Source organism: Amphiura filiformis, chromosome 19, assembly GCF_039555335.1.
Source record: "Amphiura filiformis chromosome 19, Afil_fr2py, whole genome shotgun sequence".
NCBI lineage: Eukaryota > Metazoa > Echinodermata > Ophiuroidea > Amphilepidida > Amphiuridae > Amphiura > Amphiura filiformis.
In genome coordinates this window covers 29299403-29312587 of record NC_092646.1, presented here as the reverse complement: position 1 = coordinate 29312587, position 13185 = coordinate 29299403, and the positions used below count along the sequence as shown (strand labels likewise).

The following is a 13185-nucleotide window of genomic DNA, read 5'->3' as shown; positions in this document are numbered from 1 at the left end:
TGTGTTAAATAAAGTAGACAAAGTATAGAACTTCAATTAATAAGTTGTGATGCTTCTGGCGAGATGTCACAAGGCAATTCTCAAAATAAAATATTGATATTAATCTGTAATGTAATAAGACCCGCTGATTACGAGCTGATCAAACTATAACTGGGAACTGGTCCAACAAGTTATTCAAAATAAATGTAAATAAACTTTAGAAACCATGAAAACATTCATTACATCAATAAATTTCAATTAAAAATGTATCGTACCGCTATCATTTTCTGATCAATACTACAAATTGGATTAGTCAATAATTTATTTCTTGTAATTTGTGTCAAACGATCTAAGAATGATGGATGTCACAAAATGTCAAGGGTATATATGAAATCATTAAAATTTTCTGCAGTTTTAAGCTGCCGTTGACATGGCAATTAAGTGCCTGCAAAACAATGTGGCATTGTTGTATGCAAAACTAATCACCCTTGCAAGCTAATATACTATGCGATTGTCTAATATTACAAAATGAGCTTATGATTAATTTAATAGGTGCCTGAATCAGAAATGTATGGGATCCCAATTACTGATTATGCGTCACATAAATACGGAATGAAATTTACAGCAATTTGCAGTGCACTTCTTCTTTTCTATTACTTCTTCTTTTATATTTCAGCGCTAAAATTGTCAATTTTCCTGGCAATGTTATTTTGGGTATGGGTCGATCATGAGAACAATTTGCAAATTTTGCACCACTTGATATTTTGTCAGATGCCACTGGCACATGTGTCTAAAAAGCTTTGATAACAGCTTGAATGTATGTGCATATCAAAGAACTGAGGTGATTATTTTAATTATGCACCACAATTATCATCATTTAAAATTTTACTTTAAATTTTAATTACATTTTACTTTCAAATCTGTTTATGATTGATAACTATCCCTGAAATTTCAAGAGGAAAATGCATGTGGTAGCTGTACAGTGCCGGCATCATTGCTTGTTTTTGAGAACCCATGTAATAAAGAATGATATATTATGAAAGGCAGAAACTAATATTGAAGATGAACTTTAATATTGAAGTGTTTGAGATAATTTTAAGATCTACGTCAAATGGTAATTAGAATATGACTGACATAAAGACTGATTCATGTGTGCACTGGCATAAAATGGATTGGTGAAAATGGCATTAATTTTCCAATTATTTGGTAAGATAATTAATTCAAATGTACAGTTAAAATTGTTAATTTACTTCACGTCACAACAAATACAATTAAAAAAATGTTAATGTTTGTTTTGACATAATTTGAATTTCAAATGATATTGTTTGTCCAATCAGATCTAGAGGAAATATTGTTATCTATCATCAGATTTGGGACATGTTTCAACATTTATCGACTAATTTTAACAAATGTATCCACAAACAAAGAAATCATAGAAATTATAGTTAATCTTTGTGGACATAATCTGAAATGACTTTGTTTGTCCAAATAAAAAGATCAGATTCTACCGGAAATAATGTTGATCTTAACAGATAATTTGGAATTTTGGGAGATGCTCCAAAAAATTAAACAAACAAACAAATGCATTCGGTACACAAAGAAATCATAGAAATCAAAGAAACAATAGAAAGATTTCATTATGCTTATTTGTAATATGACAAACTGGAACACATTATTTCTAATAAGTGTATCTGTTTCAAGTTGACCCAACCTCTGATTTGAGTCATCAGTCACAAAAATAGTTTGCCCCAATATCAATGTGCAATGGAAACTTTTGAAGTGACATTACTGTCACCTTGAGAGGAAACATATTATGAGCAATAAAATACACATACATTAGCAACAGTCATAGGTTCAACTAAATTACGATAACAAACAAAACATTGCACGATTGACTAATATATCCATCAACAACAATCAGATCAAGAAATGTAGGGACATTCAAATGGACCCCATAGAGAGTGGATCATACTAAAATTCATTTATTTCACTGCACTCTAGTCTACTCTAGTGTTAATGAAAGTAAATCCATCAGTACTATTGCATTTTGTTAAATAAATAGTAAATGAATTTTATCAACACCAGAAACTTGTGAAATATGTATTATTATAGGTACATACATGAAGGAAGGGAGGAAGAAAAGATGATTGAACAGCTTATATTGTTAATTGTCTTCAATATTAATCTATTTTCTATTTCTACATCCTACAGGTGCAAAAGATATTCTGGATGCCGGTATGAGAAGTATCTGAATGTACACTCCTGAATTTCACTCTTTTACTCTCTTTTATAGTACGAAAAAGACACAAAGTTGTATAACTTTGGTCTACAAATATTACGCCAAGAAAAATTAATTATTAGTTTCGCGTCCTAACTTTTTTCAAAAAGGAGGATGAGGGGCTTGAGGCAACTTTTCTTTCTTTTCTTTTTTGCCGTTTCGAAAACAATGCTTTTTCCCCAAAGACGATAGATCTAGTGTCTTTTCAGTAAGACTTCCATAGTGTCCCCTGCCATATGATTTTTCATGTTCATTATTATATGTAGAGAACAAACTAGCTGCATACAAGAGTAGCAAAGTACTGACAGTGAAAATCAATCGAAATTTTGTCTTTTAATTGTAATTGTTTTTTATATAAAAAAACCCTTTTTTTAAAGAAAAACTAATAATTAATTTTACTTGCCTTAACCTTATGCTATAATCACAGGAATGTACATTGTACACATAATACTATCACAGTTGGCACAGTGCAATAAGTCTATCAAAAAAATCAACACAAAAGTGCTTCACCCCACAAAACTATTATCAATCAGTACCGGTTTGTGCACGGGAGAATTGGCGGCCAGCCACGGCAGCTTGCTAGTGGCCGCCTTGTGCTGCTGGGTTTGACCAGCGCCCACTCTGGCTGCAACTGGACCCCGCATTGGGGCTGTGTTACTGCTGAAAGCGCTTGGAGTGTACCCTGTGCTTGAGGTTACACTTGAAGAGGTAGTGTTGGTGGTGGTGGTGGTGGGGCCTTTCAGCCACTGAGGCTAATGGAGGAAGATAAATAGAGTTAAGAAAAAGGGAGAGACAGGTTACTACATAGGGATTCTATTATCTATTAGACAGACATTGTACAAAGGCTGAAATACAAGGCTAGAATTTCATCTTATGAAGCGAGAATTCTTGTATTGTCTAATGTTATGAAAATCACTACTTGGACAATGTGTAGCTACATGTAAATACATATATTCACAAGAATCAATTGCCAAAAATAAATACAAAAGAATTTTGGCAAGAATTGATTTTCTGATCTTTGCTGAAATTCTAGCCTTGGAGATTAAGATAGTAACTGAGATTTTTTGCAGATTAACAACTGACACTCAATCAATCAACCAACCATTCAATCAATCAATCAATCAGCTGACCAAGTTGTCAATCAACCAATTGCTCAGAAATCTCTATTACTATATATTGAACAATAGGTAAAGGTTCTACATATATAAAGGAATTTGTAAAATATGTATCTTGACAACCATTCAATGCATGATCAGTTTATTTGAGATAAATTTCCATTAACAAACAAAAAATATGTCAAATCCTTAAGCTCCAACCAAAAATTAAGACATTGAACAGTTGTCATAAAAGGGAATTCAACATGATCATTTCAAGTCAATTTACATTTTAATAAAATATCAATATTAACTCTAAATCACTTGGCTATCTTTAAATGCCATGTCACAAATGACCCAAGTATAGACCACTTGACATCATTGTTTATAGGCGAGGGACTGGTCTATTGATATGCTTCAACGAACTGCTACACTGTTCAATGGCTTTCTTGTACTATATGAAATGTGGTGGGCAATTTAAAATGCATGTGCCCTGAGCAAACTATGATGCACACGCACACTGCAGGGCAAAGAACAATGGAAATTGCCATAAATTCCACACATATTGCCAGGCAATGATGTCACATGTCAAATGGTCTATACATTATTATAGTATTTTTAGTGGAACTCTTTATCAGTGGAAGCAAAAGGATCTGAAATGATCATGCAAGACTTCCGCCACTAGCTGTAACGTGAGAAAAGTCCTACTGATGAAGTGATAGAAACTGATGAAGTTCCTTCTGAAGAGCCGACAGTAGAAAGCCACATGCGAATCTGAGAATTGAGTAGATGACATTGAAATAGATGAAGGGGGAATTCAGACCCACTGCCATCTACATTGAATGTTCAGGCAGGGAGGAAAAATTTGCAGGTATTCATATTTTGATCGGAATGCATTCATGTACTTGCACTTGCAGCAGAGACGAAATGGGAAATGTGTTATGGTGCAATGGGCTATTCCATTTCAAATCCACACTACCCCTGTGGAAGATTTTGGAAATATTTTTCATAGGGGAGTATAAATTTTAAATGAAATGAACACATTATTTAGGCAGCTCCATTCACCCTCCCTCTGTGGGCTTTCTCAGAGGGTGTATGAAATTCAAATGGAGCTGCCTAATATGTTCATTCCATTTAAAATGCATACTCCCCCTGTGGAAGATATTTCCAAAATCTTCTACAAGGGTAGTGTGGTTTTTAAATGGAACTGTTTGATTGAAGTACACAACAAATATACATGACTTAATGAAAGAATTGGGTTTTTTTTTAGTTATGTTTCCAAATCACCCCTAATTTGCTTAGGACTTGGCTGATGGAACCATCATTAGTGAGCATATTAGGAAGTCTGAATTCTCCTTCACATATTTCTGTGAGTAGCAGTAGATAATAGAGGAGTAAAAGATTTACAGTAAATGTAAGCATAAGATGTGTTGATTGTGTTGGTGGTTTTTTGATGATGAGAATGGCATTGACTCAATGAACTTTCACCCACAGGTGTTTCAAGTAAGTTTTGGCCATTGTGGAACATTCTGGCACGCCTGTAGCTCTTCAACAACAAAACATGGGCATGCACATGCGACATACACAGTGCACACTTTAGTACGCCATATGTACGTGTGACACATATGTTCTGCAATTAATTTGATTATTTGAAATTCTGTAGCTACGTTTAGCGCATGAAACTTGTGGAAGGGAGTGCAAATACGCACAAGTGTCTCAAAACCGATTTCAATTGACACGCCTGACAATCACTTACATTTTTAGATATATGTCTTGCATCATTGGAGACGTGACTTTTTGTCCTGAATCTTGAGATTTCTTGATAGTGTCCATCCACATCAAAAATATGCACTTGTCGGCTGATATATGTGTCACTTTTTACAAAATAGCTAGGAATAAAGTGGAGGTCACTTCAAACCATCACCACATCACATGGTTTTTAGGAATACAGAAAACATTCCTAAACCCTGTGACATGGGGATTATTTCAAGTAACCTCCACCCGAGAAGAGTCTGGTATTTATTCTTAACTATTATGTAAAAAGGGACACATGTAGCTGACAACAAGTGCATTCTTTGGATATGGATGGACACAATTATTAACTGGCATGGTCCCATATTATAATCTTGAAAGTACGGATGTTAAACCATCCACTGTTTGAGCCAATGCCATGAATTGATGAAAGCAAGCCAGGTACACTTTATTTGTGTGACTGCAATGCACTGTAACAGGAACTCATGAATGTAGCTATCCAGATAACAATAGACTGATTCTGAATAGATGAGAAACATTCAAATCCTGGTACCGTGCATTGCAATTCCTCTCCTTGCTTTCATCCCATAGGTGATCAATGTGAGGGATCCACTTTCATCCCAATGTGAAGAGAACTTACTGATAATCCCTGTCCTTCCCTTACCTTTTTGTTCTCTTCTTCTTTCCTCCTCCTTTCTTCCTCTTCCCTGTTTCTCCTCTCCGCTTCCTCCTGTCTCCTTTTCTCCTCCCTCTTCCTCTCCTCTTCCCTCCTCCTCTCCTCGTCCGTCGGTTGTCTCTGTGAGTTGCCTTTTACCACACTGTTACTATCCAATTGTCTCAGTATCCTCATTGTTTCATCGTCATCCTCCTCCACCTTGCTTGGTTTCTTTTCTTCCGGTTTCTTCACACCGGAATCCAAATCCATCAGAATACGTTCATGTTCTGACAATTCTTTCCTTTCCTCCTGTTTCGTCTCAACAACTTCCTCTGTTCTTTCTCTTGATTTTTGTCTCTGCTCTTCCGCTTTCCGTTTATACCTATCCTCTCGAGGCGATTTAAACCTGCTTGAATCAAGGGCAGCGGCATCGTCTGCGGAACTAGCCCGCCTCGTGTCCACCGGAGCTTTTGGGCTGAGTTTGATTTCATCAGTTGTGGTAGATTTGTGAATCATCATAGGCCTCAGTGAATTTGGGGACATGCTCGTCGTCCGTAACCTGCCCGGCGGTTTGACGATGCGATTGCTGTAAATGTTTTTGATCTCCAGTTCTTTTTCTTTTTCCTGCAGGAAAGAACAAGAAGAAATTAATATTTTTTTAAAGGAAGTGTCTGTATTTCTATTACAATAAAAATTTTAAAAAAAACCTCAACAGACATTTAAAAATAAAAATGTGACCAAAAACTGACCATCCATCAAAAATGGCCTGTAAAGTAGCCATTTTCACTTTTTGAAATAATAGAGGCCGTCAGCCTTTGCCATCTTGTGGGTACAAATGATCTGCGTGTTCATGCGTCGGACACTACGCGCAGGGCGCAGCTTGCCACGCAGCTGTTATCACGCATCAACGCGGTGATTTTGCTGTCCACGCATGGAGATCGAACGACCATCACAGCGTGTACCCACAAGATGGCGGCAAATGATGTCACGCTGACGACCTCTATAGATAAATTCTCCTCAAACTAAGCTTTACGATGATATGGCATTTGCTTCTTTTATTAGAAATTGAGTAAAAAAAGGTTGAGAAATCCTTTGTTGTGTATTTCGTTAATTCCTTCAAAATAAACGCTTAAAAGCTGATGCACTGACCAGTGCCATAGTATGAGTCATCCTATTGGGGGGGTGGGCACCGGCAACAATGACCTGGAGAAACAAGCTGTTTTTCGGCAAGTTTCCACAGATTTTTTGCATTTTCCAATTAATTGACAGGGCATATCCCCTCTCTGTCTGTACCTATACCTTTGCCATCCTGATCCCTCCTAATTTTCTAAACACTCTATCTCTACAAAATGTAAATCCTATGCCAAATCCTTAATAATACCTAAATCTAACCTGCAATTCTGTAAATCACAGGCCTATCTAAATATATCTGCTCAATTAGTGAAAGAACCTTTTGAATTTTCAAGCACTAATTATTTCTTTATTTATCTACATGTTCCTAAATTCCTAACCCTAAACTCCTCCCCCTCCGGACTGCGGAGGAACATTCGCATGAGTGTCATCGGGGAGTGACTAAGTCGCAATCTACGAGATGGCATCGGTATGCGGTTGCTGTAGATGTTTTTGATGTCTACTTCCAACTGTCTGTGCTGAGAAGATTACAGAATGACAAAGAAAGAAAAAGATATTTAAAAAGCCGCTCTGAGTCGAGACACACTTGGGTCCTGATGGGACCAGTCTCAAGCAAAATGCTCAAGCCAGGCTGCAAAGCCTATAATAAAAGCCTGCTGGCCTGTGTGGAAAAGAAGAAAAAATAGAACTGAAGATAAAGGTCAAGGAAAAGAGGGCCCTGCCATCAAAGCAAGTGAACAATTTTACTGTTAGCCTTTGGGTCCAGAGCAAGGAAATTCTTAATCTAATCTCTACTGAGTTTTTTATCAAGCATTCTTAACCCTACCCTAATACTAAATCTTACATGAAACCCTATAACCCTAACCCTTATGTATGATAGATATATAAACTATTTCCCATACCTTAACCCAAACCCTAAAGCACATACAGGGTGCAGGTGCAAAGGGCATACCAAAGCTACAATAATTATGCTAATTAACCCTTCCCCTAAAGCACATACATGTACAGGATGCAAAGGTATGCCAAATTACGACACAGAAATTAATAGAATTATATTTATATTTCACATAACAATCCAGCGCTTTTAACAAGAAAAAGAAAGTTGAACCCAAAAGTAGTAACAATCCGAAGATGCACTTTTAATTTTAGCAACAAAATATGTTTCATAAAAATATTACTTTTCACCAACAACTACATGTATGTTGCTAATTAAGAGATCAACTATGTAAGATTTGTTTTAACTAAAGAAAAAAATACTACTTTATTGCCTTCTGACCAGAAACCTCTACAACTAAAGAAATTAATACTATAGCAAAAAATCATGCAAGCAAAGCTGTCTTTCAAAAGAGAGTCTAGATACCAGGGACCCAGGTTCAAATCCTCATCAAAGACGACATTTTTTCTTTCCTTGGCCTACCGAGGAAAAGAATAAATTAAGTCGAAAGCTCTCTTTCTCTACCACCAATTTCTGAAGTTCCATGCACTGAGCTATTATAATACTAGAGCATCAATAATACTCACAAAAATATGGAAGACTGTGCATACATGTAAAGGAGGGTCAGAATGGTGACAAATTAAAAAAATTTAACACACAATATTCAAAATTATTGTCAGGCATAAAAAAGGTTTCTCTTATTAAACCTGCCATCATAAGTATGTGAATCATATCACATAGCTTTTTTGCAATATGTTTGATTGACAAACCATATTTTTTTGGCCTTATTATTATTCCCTTTATTATTGTTGTTGGTACTGAAACTCACATTTTGATAAAACCCATACAGTAAGGACTCAATGTTCTGAAGATTTTTAATATGTTGACTTTTTTTAATGGTGGAATGGGCAAGAAAATTGCAGTTGCAGAATTGTTAGGTACTATCTCAAATTAATTTGGTTATTTTCTTTGGTTTATTCAGGTCTTTTTGATTGACACGAGAAATATGCATGTATACATAACCAAATGATGGTATACAAAATGTTCAAAACTCCTTTAACAAATTTAAAATAGAACTGCATTAGCGTAATAATTGCTTGTGATATGGGGTGAGATTGTTTACCTTAAAAATTGAGATACAAAACTATGGGAAATACATATCACAAAACTTTATTCAGAATTGGTGTTTTTTCTTCCAACCAAGTCGAAGTTTTTTTCTTCTAATCTATTAACCCCCTGGACACTACTGGTCATCTAACAGCATTTCTGATTGGTTGATAACTTGAAATGCTCATTTCAACTGCCAATGATGACTAGGCTTTAAATTATTTTTGGTCAAACTTGCATTTGCAGAGATGATCTTATTAATACCCTCCTTGATTGGTTCAAAATTGGACACAATATTCATTTTGGCCAATCGGCAGGTAGTTCTCATGGGGTTAATTGCGTACCCTGAGTTGTAGCTGTAGTTTCTCGTTATCATCATTCAGATGCTCTATTTGACCTTTGTACTCCCTCTCGCATGACTTCCAGTCCCGCTTCTCATAACGTTGGTTCTTCTTCACATTTTTCAAATATTTCTCAAGATCCTGATGGTGAAAATATAATAAAAAATACAGAAAATACAAAATACAATTAATTTTCCAACAGAAATTACAACGTTTGTTTGCCATATTCTCTATAAGTATGACCTTTAAAACATAAAATTCTAATTTCAGCTGTAGGGGAGAAGCATTTTTCTTCAATCAAATGTAAATATGACTGATATATTAGTAAGATGCTGTGCACGCTCATATGTGACATGATCAAGGGAAATGAGTCGGATGTCGCTAATATTGATTTTGAGATATTGGCAAAAAAAGTGTTGAAATTCTTTTGTTTTCTATTGTTTTCAGTGATTGATAAATTGACATAACTTCGCAAAGAAACATCGTATCAACATGGGATTTTTAGTTTCTTAAAGCTCTATGTATGCCCTCTTTAGAAACTTATGTAAAACTCATTTTCAACCAAGGCCGACATGTGACTGATTCCTCTTGATCATGTCACATATTGTTATGTATGCAAGTTGTTGGTGTTAATATGTACCAATATATATGTTTTAGAGAAAATTTTATTATCTGGGTACATAATAAGGACTAGCTCTTAAGGGCAGAGTAATGGGGGAGAACACGGACCTTTTCGAGCATCATTATTTTTTTAATTGTATGTCCAAAGTATATAAAACTATAATACATTTTTGGAAAGGAAATGAGTCAAGGAATCCCATGGTGACGTCAGATTTGTTCAAAAATCTTGAGTTTTTGAAATAATCACAAAAATGCACTTTTTTACTCCAATTTTTTGTGCCAACTTAAAAAAAAATCCGCTCGAATTAAAAAAAATAGTTAGTTTTTCATGGAGAAGAGACATGAACTTAGGGAAGGTTTTTTATTTTTTTGAAATTGCCTTATTTTTTCAAATATTGCAAAAACATGTGAAAAAAGCAATTTTGTCACTCTATTAAGCTAAAATGGCACATAATGGTGTATATTTTTGTTCAAAACAAATATTTTGAAAAAATGAGAAAACCTTCCCTAGACTTTGATGTGCTCTAACGATAGTGCAAAAAGGTTTACCTTTTGCTTGCATATTTTTCGAGTTATCTTGTCACAAAAATCATACAATATTGTTAAAAATGAACTCTGAGAAATCGACGTTTTAGTAAAAAAATGTCAAAATTATGCACAAAACGTCCTTATATTTTAAAACGGCAAAACTTTCACGCTTGTAAAAGCTGTATCTGGTGTATGGTCTAAATATGCATCTTTTTCAACCAATGAATCTATAATGTCTGTTTTTAGTGCCCTAAATCCAAAATAATAAAAAAAATCTAAGTGGCTTTTTTACTGCAAATTTTTATTTTGTTTACATCACATTTGCTGGTGTTAACAACATACCGAATGCGCCTTGACTGCGTTGGACATACGCCAAGCAGAGTTATGCCACGTCACGCTGACGCGAATCGCTGCAGTAATCACAATATTTCGCATTCAGCGCATTGCCGACTCATTATTTCCAGCCAATTTACTAAGCTGTCTTGAACCATGTGACTTTTAGAGTTGAAAAGAGTGAAATAAATCAAGCAAAAAATTCAAGTAAATATTAGGAAGTTGTATTTTTATCAGTTTCAAGTGAAAGAATACATCTTAGTGTTGATAAATATCAAGAAATCTCAAATTCGGATGTGGACGAATGTGTCTCCCCTTACTCTGGCCTTAAAAGAGAGATAGATCCCCACCGACTGAATTGAACTTTATTGAGAGTGCTTAAAATATGATACAAAACTGTGTTATGCAACCAAGTTTTGGTTCATAACTGTTAGTTTTCCCCCACAGGAACTTCTTTGGGTATAATATGCTTTTGAACTGACAAAATTGTTCATTCCTTTCTTAACTTGTTTCGCTTGTTTCCTTTTAAAAGTGACAACATATGCGGCTGTGCTGATACAGAATTTGATAAAGAATTATATTTGATTAATTTGTACAAACCCACTGAGGAATGTCACATCTTGTATTTCATATCATATCATATCATTCCATTTCTTTTTTTTTTTTGCTGATATGTAATTAATTTACATTCATATGATATCCATAATTGTAATGCAATATGCAATATACCATGACTGTGCATGTTCCAGTAATACACTGGTCGCTACGGTGACCATCGCCTAGCAACCCACCTCTGCTGTAGCTTGTTGTGGCTGCTTGCTAATAGAGTGGAAATAATACAATTCCAATAAAACTCTACTTAACAACACTTTATTCCTACATGATTTTACCATTAGGACCAGTAAAGGCACTTTTAAGGGTGATTGCTTTGTGCCGTGACATTTTTAATTGACCAACTAAATTAAGATCTTCCTTTTGCAAATTAACCCCAGGGCAAAATAATTTCTAATTGATGCAACTAGCACTTCAATCACTGTCAAACTTGAGCAGTGTTTTACAACCATTCCAATATTGCAATACACATTTGCCATCATTGCCTGATGTACACAAGCAATGTCCAAAAACAATTTGTTTTATTTCATTTCTTCCTTACGAACCACCAAAAACACATTTCTGAAGTAAACCGATTTTTCAAACTCCAGAAACAGGTTGGTGGTTTGAAACTTGGACTTTGCTCTCAATGGTAGGACAAATGAAAACAGAACAAGATTGATTGCATTATTTATTTGTAGCTACTGTAAAAGGTATGCTTTCCATCAAAATTAGGAGTGCTGCCCTGCTCAATGCTCAATACAGGTGGAATAGAATAATAAAATTCGAGGTTCACTCGAAGTAATCTCCTACCTTGTGTGCATTATTTACATTGCAATTTTGTAGAATACACACAAAAAATTACACATTGACCATTTTTTTTCATGGGGAGCATACTTTTCCAGTGTCAGGATAATGCATTATGAATTGTAAAACTTGAAAATACATTGTTAAAATCCAACCAGCCCCTCCCACTATCTATAACAAATTACCGAGTTGCAAAACTTTTCGTGATAAAAACTCGAACGGTTGTGATGCAACTGCAAATTTCACTTTTGCAAACCTAATCATTCACTCACCGAGTTACGCTGCATATTCACCTCATTTTTAAAAATCTTAGTGATTAAAGTCTAAAAATGAGCAAAAATAGTTTTAAAAACATCCAGGGACCTCAAAATAGTGAGCATCAGTTACCATGTCCGCCTAACAACTACATCGCGTCAAACAAAAAAATATTGCATCTTCGCATATCAACACGCCGCGTCAAACAACAAAACGCGTATCATTTAAATCGCGTCATTTTGCGACATCGCGTCAACACGCTGCCTCTAAATCAAGTGGGAATATTAAGCACGGGAAAATCAAAATGAGTGAGGGGAGTGCATGGGTGCCATGGGTTGGTGATATTATTTAACAATCCACGATGCATAGGTGACCATCAAACTTTGCGAACATGGCAAAAATACAAATTAATAGCCATTGTAAATTTTTTGAGCATAGGACCCCGGGATAGGGCCTACTTATACTGACTTAAAAATTGTACATTTTACGTTTCACATTCACAAATTTTTTAGCAGTTGACTAGGAAGAAGTACTAAAACCATGATACTAGAGGCAGATCGGAGAAGAGGGATGTGAGCTAAAGGGGAAACTGTAAAGAACGGGAGGATAGGGGACAACATGGGGAGGGGGAGCACAAAGAAGAAGTTGATTAAAATGAATTAAATGAATTAAATGAAACCACTGATCAATCGGTGATAAATTAGGGAGTTGGTAAAATTGTTCGCAATAAAACTCGGAGGGTGGTGATGCATTTGGAAAATTGCATTTATTTACGAACC

At 35.4% G+C, this 13185-nt stretch overlaps 1 protein-coding gene across 4 annotated transcripts in view; it reads right to left on the bottom strand.

Moving 5' to 3' along the window:
* Positions 1-13185, bottom strand: part of LOC140141151 (uncharacterized) — a 36913-nt gene that overhangs the window by 11672 nt on the left and 12056 nt on the right. For 3 of the 4 annotated variants that reach the window (XM_072162942.1, XM_072162943.1, XM_072162944.1), the window contains exons 4-6: positions 9275-9412; positions 5768-6382; positions 2794-3009 (exon numbers count right to left, since the gene is read on the bottom strand). In XM_072162942.1, coding sequence (XP_072019043.1) covers positions 2794-3009; positions 5768-6382; positions 9275-9412 — 969 coding nt within the window. The remainder of the gene's footprint in view (positions 1-2793; positions 3010-5767; positions 6383-9274; positions 9413-13185) is intronic. The other variant, XM_072162945.1, reaches the window with a different exon arrangement.